General features: G+C 47.6%; 1 protein-coding gene across 1 annotated transcript in view; it reads right to left on the minus strand.

Annotated features, from left to right (window-relative positions):
- Positions 1 to 597: 597 nt before the first annotated feature.
- Positions 598 to 19,709, minus strand: part of SLC8A3 (solute carrier family 8 member A3) — a 140,914-nt gene continuing 121,802 nt past the window's right edge. Inside the window, exons 3-7 of the mRNA XM_015241471.3 lie at positions 16,533 to 16,636; positions 7,737 to 7,861; positions 7,063 to 7,162; positions 5,126 to 5,401; positions 598 to 2,712 (exon numbers count right to left, since the gene is read on the minus strand). Coding sequence (XP_015096957.1) covers positions 2,336 to 2,712; positions 5,126 to 5,401; positions 7,063 to 7,162; positions 7,737 to 7,861; positions 16,533 to 16,636 — 982 coding nt within the window. The 3' untranslated portion in view covers positions 598 to 2,335. The remainder of the gene's footprint in view (positions 2,713 to 5,125; positions 5,402 to 7,062; positions 7,163 to 7,736; positions 7,862 to 16,532; positions 16,637 to 19,709) is intronic.

Consider the following 19,709-nt stretch of genomic DNA (forward strand, 5'->3'; position numbering starts at 1 on the left):
TCGGGCCCCTGTGGCCCGCTGTGCTTCCTGCCTTGCGCTCCTTTGAAGGATTGCACTGCCGCCCCACATTTCTTCCGTCAGCTTAATATAGATTTCTGTTTCTTGTAACCAAAAGAGCCTTGGTGAAAGAAGTCATCCCCTCCTGTGAGCTTCCTGAGGTCAGGCACTCTGTCTTAGTCTTCACTGAGCCACCAGAATGCTCCATGCCTCGAAGCTGTTCAGAATACACTTGTTGAATGAGTGAGGAGTGAACGAATGAATGTGTCTATTGCTAATAAATGCAGGGCCCTGCTTGCCTCGCTGGACTCCTGCCCAACTAGGCCTTTCTAATACCTAAAGCTCTCTCCCCTTTAATCGCCACGGCACCACCTTACGTCCTCCAGCGTCTCGAAGTCCAGATTTTGACAGGTGGCATTTCCCGAAGCATTTTTCGCTTTACAAATCCTGGGTCTGGCACCCTGGCGTCTGAGGGGACGACAGATACAAAGAGGAGATACAAATAGGAGATGACACCTTCACATCAACCACCTCAGCTCCAGAAGAAACCCAAGGTGGCCCCTTGGACCTTTTCCTGAAGAAACACGGGGAGAGGCAAGCTGTATTTAGAGAGAGATAAGTATAGCTTTTATTATTTTTTTAAACCAACCCAACATTTCCACCAGCAACTGTCAACATAGCTTGTGACATGAGCACTGTTTCTTTTTTAATTTTTTTCTTAAAAAATGTGTTTAAAATTAAACAGGTGTATTTTAATTTCTTCTTTTCCTTTAAAAAATGTATTTATGTCAATGCAGAAAGCCTGAAGATCTGTGGGCAGTTTTGTGGTGATTTCATATGTGTGGCCATTTGTGTGTGTGTGTGTGTGTGTGTGTGTGTGTGTGTGTTTTAAAGCCAGGTCCTTTCAAAACTTGTTGGGAAAAGGTCTGGAGGGCACGGCAACCTCTCTTTCAATAAACCCAGGCTCCGTGGGATTATGGCAACTAAGGTTCCTCCTACTGGGGCAAGAAACAGCCCACAGGCTGGAAAAAGTGCTTCCAGAGGTTTAAAAACAAGCGAGGATGTGGGAGAGATGAGTTCTAGTTCCTGTCTTGTGAAAATGTTTTCAAATACGACCCGAGCGTTCAGGAGAGGTGGCAGGAGCCCCTCATTTCCTTATATACGTCTAAGTTTTCCCATTAAATCAAGAAATACACTCAGAGTTCTCAGTCTGGCACGTTAGAAAGTGAGGGGTGGTGAAACTGACATTTCTCAAAAGTGCTGACGTGAAGTATCTCCCCCCTTAGAGATCTCACTAGGTGGACGTCTCTCCTGCCTCCGACACGAAGCCAAAGATGTTCTAGAAGGCAGAGATCCCTCCTGCTTCCCGAGCTGCCCTAGGTCATCACATCCCATTCCTATTTTTGTCCCCTCTCTCCCACTTGGTGGGTCTTCCCACAGAAGGATAAACACATAGACCTTGACACGACGAGACAGAAAGAATCTAAAAGGCTCGGGCAGGGGAGAGAACGACTTCTCGTTTTAAACCGGATTTCGACCGAAGCTTGACAGAAAGCTGTTCCTGCTCCTGCCACAGCCCCTGTCCTTTAGTGCCCCGCACGGGTGTGCAAACTTACTGCCACCCAGACACCATCAGTCCACTCAAGAGTGCAGAGGAAAAAGGGGATGGCGGACAGGACCTGGATAGAGCAAGAGACAGCTGTTACCCAGCGTGAGTGGGAATGTGTGTGTCTGGAAGTTCCTGCCTCTACCCTTGGGCTCCATCACAGCACCTCTGTCACTAACCTCCAAAAGGAAAGACAAGACGAACAAACAATCAATGAGCAAAACCTGATGGGGAAACGAAGCAACCACCATCATGATTACAATGAAAAGAGAACCCCAAACCAGCCACGTGGATCAGACTCATTTTCACGCCTCGCCGGCTGAGTGAGAGAGCGGTGATGTATTGAACTTGACAGACAGGAGAATCCCTGCCCCTGAGGAAAGTAGAAGCAAAGGAATATTCAGAAGAAGGTGGAATAAAAGATGGCAAAAGGGTCTGCCCTTTGCTATGGGCCAGGGACGTGGTGGGAAGATGGGGTGGAGGTGGATTTGTTGCTGTTGTTGGCTTGTATTGAATTAAGTACTTTGTAAAGTGGGTGTTTCCTCCCTTCTGTTGGATTGATTGACTCTGCCCTTTCAGTTCACTGCCAGGGCCTAGTCAGGTGAAGTTCCTGGGGCTCGGGTCCTGATGCTACCTCTCCAGGGCTGAGTATCCGGGAGAGGTCACTGGGTAGGGAAGCGCCCTTCTCTTAGGAGTCCTGGGCCTGCCCAGTGGGAGGCCTGGTTCTGTGGCTCAGAACCCCCTGATGTAGCAGTAAGCCTCCAGCGTGGCAAAGAGTATGTAGAGAAGCCACAGGCTCACGAAGAGCCAGGTCGTGGCCAGCTTGCAGCCACGAGGGCCGCCCAGCTCCCCGCCCAGGTGGGGCCGCCGGCGGTACAAGAGCACGCTGATGCAGACGAACGCGAAGATGGTGAAGAGGGTGACGGAGAAGGCCAGCGTGCCGGCTGACACGCGGAACTCCTGTCCCTGAAGGGCCCAGTAGATGGCGGCCACGGACCAGGCCAGGCCAATGCCCAGAAAGACGTTGACCGCATTGCTGCCCGTGACGTTGCCAATGGAGGCGTCTGCATACACGTCCTGGATGGCGGCTGCTTTGCTGGCAAACGTATCTGGAAGAGGCAGAGACAAGTGGGAGCTGGCGGGAGGCTGAGATGTGGAGGGCCTACCTGTGAGTGGGTCCAAGCAGCAGCTGGGACCAGCGGGCTGAGCCCGGGAATGAGAGGCGGGGTCTTGGGGTCTACCCTAGCGCTGCCATGAATAGGCTTTGTGGCCTTGGATAGGTCACCTCACTTCTCTGAGCCTCCCCTTCCTCATCTGCCTGCGCCTGAAAGATTCCCAAGGGTCCTTCCAGTCCTGATACTTACTGAGTGGGTTTATTGTTCCTTTTGGACTACTTTTTCACGAAGGGGAGTTTGCTATCCCATAACATCTCCCCAGGGAACCTAGACATCCTGGGAGGCTGCTTGGAGTAAGTGCCTGATTGCCCATCACATGGGACATTTGCTCACATAACACACACGGTGATGGCACCCATGGGCTCAGCACTGTGCTAGTAAGTGCTGGGTTTATGGGGACAGAAGACATGGCAGAGAATCCTCCTGGGGACTTGCAGGGTGAGCTGTGGACTCAACGAAGACGGGGCTCTGCCTTTGCAGTTAGTCCCAGAGCACAGGGCCTTGCAGGCTGTTTGACTTGAGATGTTGGCATGGATTGTAGGCACTAGAAGGACTGTCAGGGACATCCTTTTATTTGACAAGTTAGGAAAAATAAGGGTCACGGAAGTTACTCAAGGTAAATTAGCAAGAGATTTGACCCTAAAACCCTCATGGAAGAGCCCCTTCCACAGCATCACCCTACAGCCAAAGAGCTTCAGCCAAAGCCATGAAGTCAGCTGAGTGGAACACAGCATAACCTTCTTCAAGCCCCTAATACTGCCAGCTGCTCTCTGGACCACTGTAAGGACCTGGAAGTGCCCCAAGCTCGCCCTTGCCTGGCTTGTCCTGGCTTGCCTCTTCATTGCCAATTTTCTTCCAGAGAAAACCTCTTGCCTTTTCTTGCCTGTGACCTCATCTTTTTGTTTTTTAACCTCTGATTCTTTGCAACTTTTTCCCACATCTGTTCCTTTTATCCATATCTGCTCCTTCCCCTCTGATAGTCCCAGTCCCTGGAGACCTGGAGAACAGAAATCACTGGGCATCTCCTTCACAAAGCCGTCCCTGAATTGTCCATCTAATTTCCTACCATCCAAGGCACTCCCATGATAGCCAAACCTTTTGCATCATTAATGTACAAATAATCCTACCCGTCTGTGCTGGGGTTTGGGGAAGAAATTTTCCTAGAGTGTGATGTAGATTCAGTAACTCTCCAGAAGGATATGTTTTCTTGGCACAAGAAGGGTTTCTAGCCAGCAGAGTCCTGTCTGATGAGATTCAGTCTCGCCCTCCCATAGGAAGATGCTGTCTCTTTCTTCCTATGGTAACTAGGAGGCCAGTTCCCTGGCAGGAGTTGGGGGTTCAGACACCCTGGAGACCCCAGCTGAACTAAATGAGAACCCTGAGCTAATGCAGCCCCTCTCCACCTGATGACCGCTGCTGCCTTCCCAGCCCAGCTGACACATATCCCCTCATGGAAGCCGCCCCTGGCCCGGCCGAGCTGAGGTCCCCCACTTTATACTTGCACAGCACCTGGATTTCTTCTTCATGGACCTTATCGAGGTGATTTTAATTACAGTAGTTGAATATAGTCTCCTTTACTAGATTATAAACTCCACCAGATTATAGAGAGGGAAGCATGTCTGTCCTGCTTCCCATCATAGTCCCAGAAACGACCACCAGGCTGTACCAGGCTCAGTAAATATTTGTCTTAACGAATGAATAAAGGCGTTCCTGCTCTTGTTCATCTCCAGGTGTTTATGTGAAAATAAAGAATGTGTAATTCACCATAGGAAATGACAAGAGCTCGAGAAGCTTCTTCATTTGTTCTGCTGGGAGACACTTTGTACTCACAGGTGTCCTCCTAAGTAGGGGAGGCTTGTGGGCATTTCTACTGCACGTCTTCAAGCAGGCTAACTTTGAACCTCTCCAAGGCTGCTGGAGGGAGATGGAAGGGGAACTGTATCTACACTGAGTTACATTGTTTGTGGCCTATTCATCCCGTGTGGAGCTTAAGAAATGGGGCCACCTACCTGAACAGGTAACAACCTCCGTGGGCTTCAGTTTCCTCATCTGTCAAGTGGGGATAATGACGGTCCCCACTGAGTAGGGCTTTGGCGAGCATTACAGGGGTAAGACATGTGAACTGCTTGGCACACGTACTGCCTGACACATCAAGCACTCAGGAAGTGTTAGCTCTCATTCTTAATAATACCATTGACTCTTCTGATGGACTTTTGTGCACCTTAAGGGCAGAGGCACTGTTAAGCTCAGATCTGAGATGGTCTAAGGAAGATCATGAGGCCAAGGGGAGGGGCCACTTGAACCAGGTAACAACCTCTTTGCAAACCCGAGCATCCCTCTCTCTCACCTGGCACAGAGGTGCCAAATGCCACAAAGACAACAGCTGTGACCGAGTCCTTGAGGCCAATGGTGCAGCCGAAGTGGGAGGCCAGGTCCCCGATGACGGCTGTGAGCATGCCGATGATGAGAATGGAAACCACGAAGCAGGCCCAGCCATGGCAGTACTCTGTGGGGGGCACGCAGGCAAACAGCACCTTCCAGAAGACCGTTAGGAAGTGCATGACGTAGTCAAAGCAGGAGGGCAGCCTCTCCTCGCCTGACTCATCCTCATCCTCGTCCCCTGCTGAAGGCAAGATAAACAGGCCGGGGAAAGGGCCACGGGGTCAGATCCTCATTCAGGAGAAAGTCAAGTCCAACCCACATCGCAAGCACCATCAGCTGCACGGAGACTTCTGTTTTCTCCTGGGCAGAAGACAGGTGGGAAATGGAAAACAAGTTGGGTTGTCCCATTGGTCAATTTGCATGCAGGGCACCATGAGGGAGAGAGAGAGGACAGGGGAATAAAAAAGAGAAGAGAAAGAGATACAGAGAGAGGATGTGAGAACACGAGAGCGACAGGGCAGTGGAGGAGAGAGGGAGGATGCAGCAGGCGTTGGGTCGCCGAGGTGAAGAAAAGCAAAACCAGCTGCGTGCCCACTCTTCCCTGGACACCAGTGGGGCTCTTCTCCAATTTTCCTGACATGACTGCTGCAGGAACCTCACGGTTCTGGTCATTATCCCTCCCCAGCGGGACAGCTGTCACGCCCGATCATGTGGGCCTGCCAGGGAGCCAGCGCCATCCCCAAATATCCCATGGGACAGACCAGGGGTGGCCCCCGCTTGTCCTTGCCAGGAAATGTGGGCCGAGTTGCCCAGTCAGCAGTCTGGGAGGAGAGGATGTAATGGGGCATGCTGGCATCCTGTCCAGAGCAACCTCTGTCATGTTTTGACATAACCAGTGGGAACAGGAGTCAGGACATTTGGGTTCCAACTGCAGCTTTGCCATGAAGAGAATCTGTAACCTGGGCTAAATCACCTCTGGTTTCTGAACCTTTTTCAAACGAGGGGGTGAGATGATGTGGCCTACATTCCACATCTTGTCTCTTTAGGGGCAAAGTAAGGTCATCAGAGGGGGAACTGGGAGTATCTGAAGCAGGTGATGTGAAAAGTGGGGCAGCGAACACAGCGGCAGTGGCCCTTTCTTCCTAGCTGTACTTCCACTCTGGCGCTAGGACCTCAGGGATGTGACCCTGTGGGTTGCTACGACAACAAAGCTTCATGAAAAGAGACAAGGCCAGAAGTTCTGGGCAGCACAAGGAGGCCTCGGTGGTGCTGAGAGGTAATATCCGTGGTGGTGACGAGACCCCTCCTAGCTCCATTCCAACCCATGAGCAAGCCTTTGGGACGCTAGCTGTGCTGTGGGCACCCCCTGAGGAAACCTGTCACTAGATGCCAAGGAGAGTTCTGGAATCACTCAGGGTGGAGGTTTGTCAGAATCAATGCAAAGATTTTACAAACCCTGGATTCCCACACCTCTAAATCAGAATAGCCCCCTACTTTGCAGATAAGGAGGACCCAATTAACAAGAGAACAGAATGATGGAAATTAGGATTTATTAAGTTCCTGTTCAGTACCAGATTCTTAGCTATCTACTTTCTTTGCTGAGCAAGGTAGCAATAGTTCCCTTTTTTGGGTAAGGAAATTCGGGTGCCGAGAGGATAGCTTACCCAGTTCACAGAGTAGAACCAGGGTTTAAAGCCAGAGAAAGCCACGTCCTTTGAGTTACCCTATGCTTCCTTTCTGAAGTGACCCGGTGAGAAGGCAGACATCTAGGGTAAAAGCTGGGAAGACTGGCCACAGAGCCCTCCTAGAGACTGGCGGGCTGCTGATGTGGCTGTGTTCTTCCTTCTCTGGAGCCGCCTGCTCCTCCCAGGAAGGTCTGTGCCCATCTTGAGACCGTCTTACCTGCACTGACAGTGATGGCCTCCATGAACTGGTCCCTCCAGGAATGAGTCCCCACAACCAAGGCCAGGTTTGTCTTCCTGATCAGCTTGTCCACTGTACTCTGTCAGGGAGATAAAAACTTGGAACCATGAGGTGAGAATGCTCAGAACCACTGAAGAGACTGGTGCTTCAGGTGAAGGAAAGACACCCTTCATTCCGGGGTGGGGGAGCTCCACGTGGGCTCTGAAAGTTACGCATGGAATGGCCTTGGGTGGCATCTTCTGGGATAGTCCTTCTGTTTTCTTTTTCTTTTGCTGTGACTACTGACCCTGGATACTTAGATTAGTACGGTCGAGAATAACAGTCATGATGTCAACAAACCTAGCTGGGGGGGAGTGATTTTTAGTATCTTTGTTTTAAAAATACAAATAAACAATTGTAAATGATGATACATTTGGGGGCTCTATAGCTCATTTATTCCATATGCTATGTTACAGTTCCTCACAATATTTCTGGGATACAAATGGCCAGCACACGTCCCGTGTCACAAACAGGAAAACTGAGACTGGGGTGGGTAAGTGATTTGTTCAGTTTCAACCTCATATGTTCAGCGGTGAAATTGGAACAGAACTCCAGGCCTTCTACCTCCCACCTCATTACTCTGTTATTCAATTATATCTCATTTATGGCCTGACCTTGAATTCATAGGACTCTTCAATGATGACCTCTAGTTTGGGGTGTTCACCCAATATTGGCTTTCCCATTTCTGCTATCCTCTTGGCTTCCTCTTCCTCCATAGTCAGCTTCCTGTCTGTCACCTCTGCAACAAAACAAAATCAGACTGGCTTTAGCACATTCACCATTCCCCGGAAGTCTAAAGCTCAGAGTATAAGGCGTGGGCAGTGGCCATACAGCAAATAGCTCTCGAGGACAGGAATTCTGTGTTTTAGTGCCTCTTTCTATAACGTGCTAGACATGTTATGATCATCAGATCATGAGAGGGTCCCTTGCAGGCCTGGGCTAAACACTCCTCTTGCTATTTTATACCTGGTCAGGCAAACTGACCCACAGACCTCTGAGAAACAGCACCAGTGAAATCCCAGGTCATCCGGTGAGCTATTGGAGAGCTGGGAACAAAAAACAAATCGTTGACCTTTAACAGTTTTGAACTGTTGGGCGTGACTGTTTGGTCAACCACTTCATGTAAGAGTTCTTGGGGTCAGAAGGACATTTTAATCCAAAGGGACTGTCTACTGGTTCATATTAACATCCATTTCCAACACTCTTGGGACTATTCTTTCTATAAAGGAGACATAAAGGATGTTTCCAGGAATATCTACATTTCATACTAGTGAATATTGTCCTCACAATCAGAAACTTGGAAGGTTTCCCCAAGAACTTCATAATTTTCAAGTGAAAGATCCCCAGGGTTTCTAAAGAACCAGGCACGTTTCTTCTGGAACGCAAATCCTTGTTCAAATACAAAACAAAAGATAGCTCTTCCTTTACTTCCTTTTGAGGCATTCCCTGTGGCCCCTCAGCATCTTGACTCATTTACCAGTGGTCCATTCTCATGCTGAACAGTTACACAATTTTTTCCACTTCAGCTGGTGAGTCCATTTTAAGATCACTTCACCATGAAGACATGTTTTCAGGATTAAAGTGAAATAGAGTGAAATAGAGTGTTTTCCAGATTAAAGTGAATTTTTTTATTCCCCTTTGATTACAAAATTGCTCTTGGCAGCCTGCTTCTTTCAGAGCTTGTTTAAACATCTTCCCATCCAAGTCCACATTCTTACATGCAATTAATTCTTTTATCTGGCTCTTTGATTCCTTTCATTCCGCACGGTGAACCTCCTAGAGGAATTCTCTAGTCCTTGAATAATCTCAAGGTCAAAATGGGTCAGAGGCCAAGAAAGTCTTCTTTTCTCTCTGTCTTGGGAATTGGTGAAGGATGGGGAGGGGTGTGACTTGAGCTCGAGGTTGTAAGGAAAAGAATTCATTGAAAAGACTATAAGCCAAGCAGAGAGCACATTTTATATAAGGGTTTTCTTAGTTGTCCTGAATGGAGACTGGAAAGAGAGTGTGCAGAGGATTCCTGAGCTGGCTGTTTTACCCAGTGCTTCTGGCACCAAACGCAGAAGGCAATCCCGAAATGTTTTGGGAGCTGTCCGTGGTGCTGTCCTCCTGTTAGTGTTGCTGACCACTTCCAGAAACAATTATTTCTCAAGGATCAATGTCCTTCTGTACATTTCTAAGCAGACATCCTCTAGCAGCCTGACTTCATTTAATCCATTGATTATGAGTCTCTTATTAGTTAATTCTGAAGGTAATTTAAGTCTGGGTACTTTAAGGGTTCTGGCTATGAAGTCAGCGATCTTTGTAGCCAGACTGCAAGCCACTCTGAATAAAAGCCTTTGGAAAAAGACATATACCTAGACTCCTTAAAAGCATGGGTGCTCTTTTCCTCTGCATGTGGTTTTTGGCACCATATCATAATGCCTATCCTAGCCATGACAATGTTATTCCACTTCCCTCACCAATTCCCCCATGTCATACTTTGCATGTGCCACAAGAACTTTATACCAATATAACAAGCCCTCCAGTGACTTATAAATGTATCTGTCTAACCCCTTGTCTTGCTATCAATCTAGCACTATATCCATCTGGCAGGATATTGATCTGCCTGCTGACCTGTCCACTCCTGTGGTGACAGTCAGTTTTTCCATCTAGCTGTCTGCAAAAATACCTTTGACATGTAACCAATAGAGCCTCTCTCTTTGGATCTCCCATGGCCCCACGGAGGTACTCTCTATATATCTGTTAACTGATTGATTCACATGCCTTTAAATCAACTCTGATTTAGTATCTTGGTTTGGTAGTTATTCCTGCCTTTTTTGACTTTTGTTAATTATCATCCCTTTACATTTAAATTAAGTTAACTTCTTGAGATAGTGATAAGTCTCAAACCTAAAAGGCCGTAATTATTCTGCTCACTTATTTATGTAACTCCTCAGAATTTCAAGTGAAGAGAATAAATGACAGGTGATCTTGATATTCAGGCTGACTAGGAAAAGAAGGAGGAAGGGGGCAGGTGGAAAGAGAATGAGACTATTACTAGGATGGAAGAATGAAACAAATATTGGAAGATAAAAGTGCTTGCCAGACCATACAGGAATAGATTGTCATGCATGCTCTACAGACATCCTCAGAAAGAGCTGGGGCGAGGCAGCCAGTGCTTTAACTCCCAGGTCCCTGAGCTTGGTGGTGTAGCTCAGACTGAACATATTTACTCTCCATTTTTCATCACCAGGCACTGTGACTCATGTTTGCCTGTCCACCAGGGAAAATCCAAACAAGGACTCGAGATTTCCAGTGAATTTAAAGTCTAACCAAGGCCTAAATGGAAGGCTTACAGATCGAGAGATCCAGGAAATGACACTTTTTCCTATTTTAGCTTCTACTGGTGTTTGTGCCAATGTGCTAAAAGTATACTGAAGCTTAAATTAAATCACAGTTTTTGCTGTGTGCACATGTGTGTGGCTGGTGGGAGGTAGAGGCAAGAGTTGGAACAAAGAAGCCCAAAAACCTTCCTTGGGAAGAAGATGAGTGACATGGAGAAGGAACACTTAATGCTCTGATATTAAAATCCTGGGAGAACAGTGGAATATATGGGGTTGGAAGTAGTCTTTATCTTTCTGATATAAGAGGAAGCAAGAGGCCAAGGAAGCTGGAGTAATTTTTTTCCAGAAAGGAAAAGTGTAAGGGTTATACACTTTTTTTTTTTTTTTGGTTTAAGGCTCCAAGGAGGTAAATGTCCTTACTATGTACACAGCCCCTTCTCAAACCCAGCAAATAGCCTATGGTGACTGAATACCAATAAATTCTGTAAGACATTTTGCCTCTCAAATGACCTTAAAATTTTTATATGTTCAAAGAACTGATGAAACGTAAAATGTTATTTTAACATATACTGAGACATCTTGTATAATTCACTCTGCCCGCGTCAAGAGTTATGGCACTATTGATATGCTAGAAATACTTTCCCAACTGCTCACAAAGTTGGATATTGTTTATGATTTGATTCCACTGATGTAAGCATACTCTCAAAGTAGATGTACCTCCCACAACAGGATCTAGATTTTTTTGTGAGAATATCTCTAAAATAAATTCTCCCAAATTTCTATTTCCAGCCAGATAATTGCCTCCCTCCTCCACAATATCCTAATTCTTCTTGTTGTTCATGGCACATGTGAATTCAAGGGTCAATGACAAATGAACCAAAGTTCTAGCAATTTAGGCCCCAGCTGGATGAGATGGAAGACCTCCAGGATTAATAAAATCCCAGATTCTTTAAAAATTGCTTTTCATGTTCTCACAGCGGCTCCTGATTATTTTCCCCTGGACCCCCTCAAGATCAAAGTATTTTCTTTCTCATCCCATCATGATCCCTTTAGGATATTCAGCTCTGATTCTCATCCTCTCTCGCCCCACAACACGAGATGGCAGATGAATTAAGATTCAAGAGAAGTCTATGACCCACCAATTTTTTGGTAAGTTTCAGTTCTCTTCCTGGCCCCAGGAAAGACTGCTTTGCCTTTACGCACATCCACTGACAGAAGTGGTGCTCAAGGAATTGTCTACAATTACTCACAATTACTTCAGTGGGGAAATAAATCTAGTTCTTAGGAGAACTCATCAGATTAACTTGAGCCCACAGTTCCTATTAAATGAAAGGACACAGTGTTCTTACACCAAACCAAATGGCACTGGCAAAAAGCAGAAAAGGGGAGGCAGGCAAGACACCTCTTACCTGGAGACAACAGGAGCGCTGTTTGCAAATGGATACCAGACACGGGGAAGAAAGAAAAGGAAAGAGCATTAAGGTCCCGTCTGGAAAGTGCCCCCAGGCTTTGTGGATGCAGTAGCATAAGAAGAGCAGTGAGCTTAGTAGATAAGAGCCCTGCAGCCACATGCAAAAGGCAGCGTTTGGAGCACGTGCAGCGGCAGCAGCCAGAGCTGTGAGCCACTGGAGAGACAGCTGAGCACCGAGGTCCTGTGGCTGCACGTCTTCCCCACACCTTCCCTCCAACTCTGGGGGCTGGAGATAGAGGAATGAGGGTGGGGAATCAAGTGGGCGGGGCAGAGACAGAGTTGGTCATTTGTGGTCTTCTAAGGGGTCAGGTTATCACATCCATTCTGTAAAGGAGTAAGAATCCAGTTATGTTGGAAACTGCATAGGTTGTAACCCTGCCAGGGCTTTGAGTACCCCTAAAAGAATGACCTACTGAAAAGGTAAATCCTGCAGAATGTTTTCCTTGAAAATTTTATCATTTTATATAGATATCCTGGAGGTTGGAGGCCACAGACCCCTCTCATTTTGCACCACCTGTGCCTAGAGGTGCATAGTCACTGCAAAGTCACTGCAATTAGCAGATGTTCAATAAGATTTGCTATTTGCCATCTATTTTGGCAACTGGATCATAGATCATAGATTCTGTGGTGCCACATCTCTGGATACTGGTCTTTTTGTCCCAGGGAGGACAGGCTAAGTCAGACTCCAGATATTCTGGAACAGAGGGACTGTCATACCGAAAGCTATTGGTAGATGGGAGATGACAAATGCAAGGTCTCTCTATGACCTGAGAAGCTGAGTTAAAGATGTACCCAACACAGGTCATCCCTAGCCCCTAAATTTTTCCTTATGTTAACCTCTCTTAGGTTTCAAGATCCAAAAGTTTAAAAAATTCTTGTAACATGCCACATTTTCATCTTGATGGTGTCTTAGCACAGGACCTCGCTCCCTGACTTGTGTCAAGTAAGAATCTGGGAACATCCTGCTCCCTCCTCCCGGGGCAGCTGGTGACTGATGAAGGTTACTGAGGAAGGAGTGACGTGAGGGCAGTGGCGGAAGGTGTCTGCAAACTGTTTCTTCTAAAAATCTCTAGGGATGTGAGTCAGCCTGTAATTTATCATTCCCATATTCACAGCCACTGAAAACACATGTGGATCTATAATCTTTACAGTATATAAGTAAGGAGAGCAGCAGCTGACATTTTCTGGTTTCTCCCATGAGGAATTCCAAGGGGTAATGGATCAATGGGTCTCCTTACTACACTGAGATAGATGGACAGATAGATAGACAGACAGCAGAGAGCTTATTCACTCTGCTCCTTCTATGCGTCTGCATGGAAGAGTCCATCCTGGCCCCTACGTTCCAGAGAAGACCACAGACCCAAACACATCATTGCACCCAGGTCCAAAAAGAGCTGCCCTGGTTTTCACTCAGACATCCCTCCCAACACCAGGATCGTCTCTAGCACAGTGAGAGGGCTTGCAGTCAGCTGGAATCGCACTATTTCCTGGTCCTTGTCTACACGAATCTGAGACTTTCCACTTAATGGTTATAGACAGATCAGCGAGATCCAGGTAGGTCAACTCTGAGTGACATGATACCTCCAGGGTGTTTTTCCTGCTGCAGCTGATGAGAGAAGCCGGAGCTGAACTTTCCCCTGTATGATTCCCAGAGTTAGGGGAGAGTCCTTTATCCCCGCTCAGACACCCCAGGGACAAGCAGGAAACAGCACAGTTCTGACTAGTTGGAAGCACCTGGGCAGCTTGTCAGAGTGAGCTCATGGATTTGGTAAAAGGAGGTATAAACAGGCGCCATTTTTGGAGGAGAGAGCTTTCCTTTCCCACCTGAGGCTTCCAATGTCCAGGCCCAGGCCCAACAGCCGTGACCATGCTGCTTAGCATTGCTCTCAGGTGTCCACTGCTAGACACCCAAGTGTTTTGTCTCCTCCAGGGCAACCATGTTTCTTATTCATCCTTCCTCATTTGCTCCCCCAGCTTGTCCAGAGCATTTAATCTCACTCTTGAGGTCTTTAGTTTGCTAAGAATAGAATCTCCTATTTCAAATACAGTCCTTTATATATTTTTTGGTAATGCAGTTGTCATTTTTGACCATGCACACACTATACTATGCTGTTCTGAATACCTAAACTCTCCCATGAAGCATTGATAATGAAAAGCAATTTCTACTGTGCTATTTCTCACTCCGAGAACAGCAGGAAGTTCTGAAAATCAGGATGGGGTTTCATTTGATTCTGAGTCTAGACAATCAAGTTTTATGACCTTTCAACTTATGGTCTAGTGCCAAAATATGAGAAGGTCTGAAGAAACTGAAAATGAACCCTACAGACAATAGAACAGGAAGCCATCTTGGTATCTTGGTCCCTGGGAAGATCTGGGGGGATACCACTCCAGTAGCTTGATGAAATCCTTGTCTTCTCACAGACTCCCGCCCCCAGGACTGGGCTCCACCAGGGCTCTGCTGACATCTCCTTGGACAAATAATCCAGTGCAGTAGAAAGGGGTCCTCAAATGGGGAGTAGCCATAGGCATTCTGGCAGAATAAAGTCATTGATGGACTTCCAATCCATTCTTTTCGTCTGGAGAAGACTGCCTTCTTTCTAGATCCTCTGTCTGATCCTTTGTCCTGTTTTCATCTGCACCTACGAAACTGAGACTGTGAAAATTGATGACGTTAGTTTACAATGAACTTAGGTGTCTGCCGCATCCTACCAATCACGAAGCTGTGGAATAAATGCACAAAGGAGGCGGGAATGAAGCGGGGCAGGTGCTGAGTCAATTTCTGAGCATATTTGGGTGGCAGGAATACAATCCGGGAAGCAAATGGAACTGGTGATTTTCTCTTTTTCCCAGCACTCTTTGGCAGTCTGGCTCATGGCAACATCTCATTGTGGGGCCAAGGAGAGGAAGGATAATGGAAGGCTGAGAGGGCTTCTGCCTCTGCAACTTCCGTTGTGACCAAACCAGTGCGGGCACAGAACTGGTCAGGGCTGCAGAGAGAGTCGCCAGAAGACAAGGAGAACTGATCAATCATACATCGCAGAAGAAGACCTGTGGCTGTGCCTTTGGGAGTGCAGTGGCCAAATCTCTTAGGTCTGTCCTGGAGTGAAAGGCTTTATGCTGCTCTTTGGCACACGAACATGAAGTAGTTGCAGAATAATCCCCTTTTTGACAAACAAGTGGGTCTCACTGTTCCATCCTCCACGAGGCTCCCAGCAGCACAGCTCTCCTGAAGGGGAGTGTGGACCTCTTCCTCTTGGTATTTCCCAATAGCACGCTTACCTGGTCCCACATATATATTCCTCCAGCACTTTCAAAGTAGTAGCTTCCAATCATTTTCTTCAAGGGAAGAGCTCTTTCCTGACATCTACCTTGGTTGCAACATAATCAGTTCCTTAGAAATGGAACCCTGTCAGGTATCCCAAGATGCGTGCCCCAAGGAAAGGAGGAGAGGAGGCCACGTCTGGTGTGGGATGAGGGTTATCTTGAAATCTGGGTGATATGCTCATTTGCAGATGCCAAGCAAAGGCAGCCTTCTGTGAAGCATCCAACAACTGATTCTCAGGGATCAACACCAACCATGCCATTGAGTCCCTTCTCCTATTGGAAAACCCGTAAGACCACATGCTGGGCCTGCCCAGTGTCAGTCCTTCTCCAGGGTCTTCTGGCTAAGGGGATTTCAATATTTGAAGTTACTGCCTTCTTTGGCAGACTCAGTTTTCTGCTTTAGGGATTGTGTTATCCTAAAGCAGCCTGAATGAAGTACCCTAACTTGGGCTAGAACAGAGATAGAGAGGGATGGGGTGGGATGCCAAGGGGAGGAAGAGTAGCTCAGCATTTCAGATTGCATGGCTACTTCTGAAGCCAGCTCTCGCTCAGAAAGCTCTCAGAAGCTGTGGCCTCTGATGACGGGGACACTTTTCCATGCTACGGTTTACCCAAGTGTGAAACAGCCAGATAAAACACTTACCTCCATGAAGGGCAAAGGGGCCTATGGACCACTCTGCAAGTGAATAACCTGCCAGGCACTCAACGGAGGTTGGGGAAGGCAGCAGAAAACTGTCAAAGCATCACTGCAACGTGGGCCCCAGCCCCCATCCCAGACCCCTCCCTCCGTTCCATCCAGGCTAGAGAGTGAGGGGTGGGGAGGAAGAAGGCAGGGAAGGGGCGCAGGCATGCATCACGTTACATTCCTTCTTCTTCTCCTCCCCACCCACCAAGGAGTTGGCACTTTTGCAGGTTACTGTGTATGTGTGCGTGCTGTCAGGGAGAGCCCGGGATATCAGTAATCAGATAACTGGAGCACAAGGCAGAAGTAACTCATGGGGTAAGGATGATTTGAGGCTGCAGTGTGCCCAGAGGTGAGAAAGGAGGACTTGGAAATAAGTTAAGGCTAGGACGGCAGAGATGATACCGAAACAGGGTGAGAGCGAGAATACAGGAGGGAAAAGAATAAAAAAAAAAAAGTCCATTGGTCAAACGGAGGAAGGAGGAAAAGGAAAGAAAAGGGGGGAGAAAAAATACAGTTGCTTTTGGTTGTCGTTGCTTTTCAGCTTGTTTAAATTTTTTCTTTCTTTCCGTTGTTTCATTTTGTTTGTTTTTTTAAAAGAATCTCACACCTGATATTCCACGTTCCATCCATTTCGGTTCACCAAGGACAATGAAGAAATTCTCTTGCCTTTCGTATTCCTCCTCATCTACTATTTTAACCCTTATGGTTTTCCTGTGGGGACAACAAGAGAGAGAGTGTGTCGACTGGGTCGGCAGGTTGGTTGGTCACTTGGAGAATAGCCTTTAAAACCATTTCCCATCACTTTTGGCACATGCAGCCCAGTCCCGCCATGGTGGCTTCTGACCGGACGATGGTGGATTGGATTGGATTGTTCTTATAGTAAAAATGGTCTTAGCTTTTCTTATCTCCTTGGTCATAGTTGTCCTTATGGGTGAGAGGGAAGGGGAGCCAGGAGGCAAGGAGAAGTGGGCAAAGGAAGGGATCCAGGAGGACAGAGGGGAAATGGGGAGGAGGGAGGGGGCTGATGTGGGGAGGAGTCGTTTTAGATCCTGCCATGGTTAGTAGGAAGTGAGTCGGGCAGCACATTCCATTGGGTGTCACATGGTAACTGGCATTTCTTTGCCCAGCAGGTGAACCGCTGGCCCATCGGGGATGACCTAGGGCTCTTCCACATCAGGAAATAGGTCCACAGTACCTATATCTAGGGGCTCGTTTCCCTTCCTTGTGTCTATACCCACTTCTTGTGTGAGCCTCATAAAGACAGTCTTAAAGGGGAGGTGATTATGAGGCAGGGAGACCAGAGAGAGAGAGAAAGGAAGGAAGGCAGAATTCTGTCATCTTTCTCATTCTTTGTCTCATAGGGCCTTCGTGATGGGAAGTAAAATACGTATGTATTAACCACAATATGATATAGGACTCCTTTAATATTTACAGCTGATGCACTCTTGGAAAAGTGTGGTGAAGATGATGTGAGTCATCAATTCTAAATCATCTTCGGACTTCTAGCACACAGGGTGTTGTCCCCCGAAGCTGACTTCCTAAGATGCTGATTAACAAGGGTCTGGGGGACATGGTGATGGAGGTTTCTGTTCATTTGTGGGTATCTCAATAGAGCATTGCATCTTTTAAAAACAAATCATTCAGGGCAGCAAAGTTTCCTCGAAAATCACTCCATTCCACAGACTCGCACGAGGACTGACTCAGGCCCACTGTTATTGGAGAAGTTGCCACATGGGCCTGGATCTCCCTGTGTGGCTTCTTCTTGTCCTTCATGGAACCGCAGTGGTGTTGACGGGTCCCCATAGTGAGGCCTAATTGTTATTTTCTATTCATTTTTTGGGAGCTGGGGGGTGAGGGGGTGCTGAGACCTAAATGCTTTCTAAAGGGCCAAAAGGCCCTAACAAACAATGCCCTAGAGTGTCTCATCAGAGCCTCTGACGTTTCCTCTGATGCAGCAGCAGAGCAGACCAGCACGTGTGACTACAGAGCCGAGCGGTTACAGTCTCACAGATGCGAATCCACAAGTCTTAACGATGCAAGTCTTACTCTAACTCTTAAATATCTCTGTTGGTATCAGTACAGGTAATAAATCTCTCTGGCCAAAAAACAATGATAACAACAACAACAAACAAACAAAAAAGTTCTTCTCAAGACAGGCTCAGCTCTGTTATCTATAAAGTGGCAGGCTGATCTGGTAACTTGTTAGGCCCAGGACTTGCTGCGCCTTTGTGTTTTGCGTGTGTGTGTGTGTGTGTGTGTTTTACAAGTGCATTTCTGGCTGCCTTTTGAGCACTTTTTGGACACCTTTCCACACCACGCTCTGTGAACAAAAGACAAAGTTCACTGATTGTCCAGAAGCATTTTCTGGGAATCCCTGGAGGCCCTAGACGTGGTACCCTATGGCTGTCTACGGGACTTGAGCCTGACCTGTTTTCCCACTGCACGGGCTCTGCTGTGGGGCGGGAATGGGGTGCTTGCTCTGTGACCATGGGCATCGCCTGCAGGCGCATGATTGACGGCTCAGCCAGGGAAGGAATGGTGAATTCTAGCAGCTCCCACCGCACTGTACCATCTATCTAGAAGAGGAATTTCTGACTTGCCTATTGGAGGCCTGGGGTGTATGCAGCCATTTAAGTTGCTGGCAAAAGCTCCGTCCAGTCTGAGAGGTCCCATGATTCCTTGGGGAAGCTTCCCCTCAGGTCAGAATCCTCTCTCTCACTCTTCTAACTGCCTCCATACCCAAGCGCTCTTCCGGAGGCAGACAGAATTTGGCAAGAAGGTCCTTGACCTAGACCTGGAGCTCAGACCTGTGCTTGCAGCTCATCCAAGGTCAGGGAGAGAAACACACCTTGACAGCAGGGACAGGGCAGATAAGAGGGCTCTTGAGACCTGTCTTGGGGAATGGAATGAGACACATACAGAACCCAAATTCAAATTCATTGATTCTCAACATCCAGGGGATATCAGCTTAGCCCTGAAAAGGTCTTCCCGGTGGAAATCTGTGCTGAGAGCCTGGGCCAGTTTCCTAGGGCTGTCTTTCTGCCTGGGGTTGTGCTATCTTCTTCTTCCCTGTACACTAAGCCACTCAGAAGAAACAGAGAGCCTCACCTATGATACTGTGAGGGCTGTAGCTGGTGCTCTCCCTCCCTCTCTCTCTCCCTCTCTCTCTCTCTCAGTTTTTTCCCCACATCCATTTCCCCATCCCACAAAAATTACCACTGACTTTCAAGCATCCCTCTTACGGATACCATGTGACAGGCTGGCAGGTGTTAGGACAGAGCTGGGAGCAAAGATAGGAGAAGGAGAGGTGAAAAGAGAGGAAGAGACAACAAGAGAGGGAACAGGGGACAGGGAACCAGAGAGGCAGAAGAAAGGGGGAAAGAAGGAGAAAAACGAGCTGGAGAAAGGAGGAGACAGAAGAGGAGGGAAGAATGTTAACGTTAGTGTGGAGGACAGGGTACTACACCTTTCTGAAAACTCATATCCACCATGCGGGGGCCCATCATCTCAATGAAGTAATTCTTGTTTTTCTCATACGCCTCATCATCAATTACCTTGATGTGAATTGTTTTGCTGTGGACGGAAAAATAAGTATCATAAGCAAGGAGCAGAGTGGGTGGGGCCAGCCAGCCAGGAGAAGAAACAGGAAGAGAAAGGAACAATGAAAAGATCCAGAAAGGTCAAAGTTTGCCCCAACACCACAGGAGCTTGGAGGGGAGTTGCGGCCTGAGGCCCCCATTCCAGCCCCACTGGGCTCCTCCTGGGCTTCGTGCGGCTCCATGGC

This window comes from Vicugna pacos, chromosome 6 (assembly GCF_048564905.1).
Source record: "Vicugna pacos chromosome 6, VicPac4, whole genome shotgun sequence".
Lineage (NCBI taxonomy): Eukaryota > Metazoa > Chordata > Mammalia > Artiodactyla > Camelidae > Vicugna > Vicugna pacos.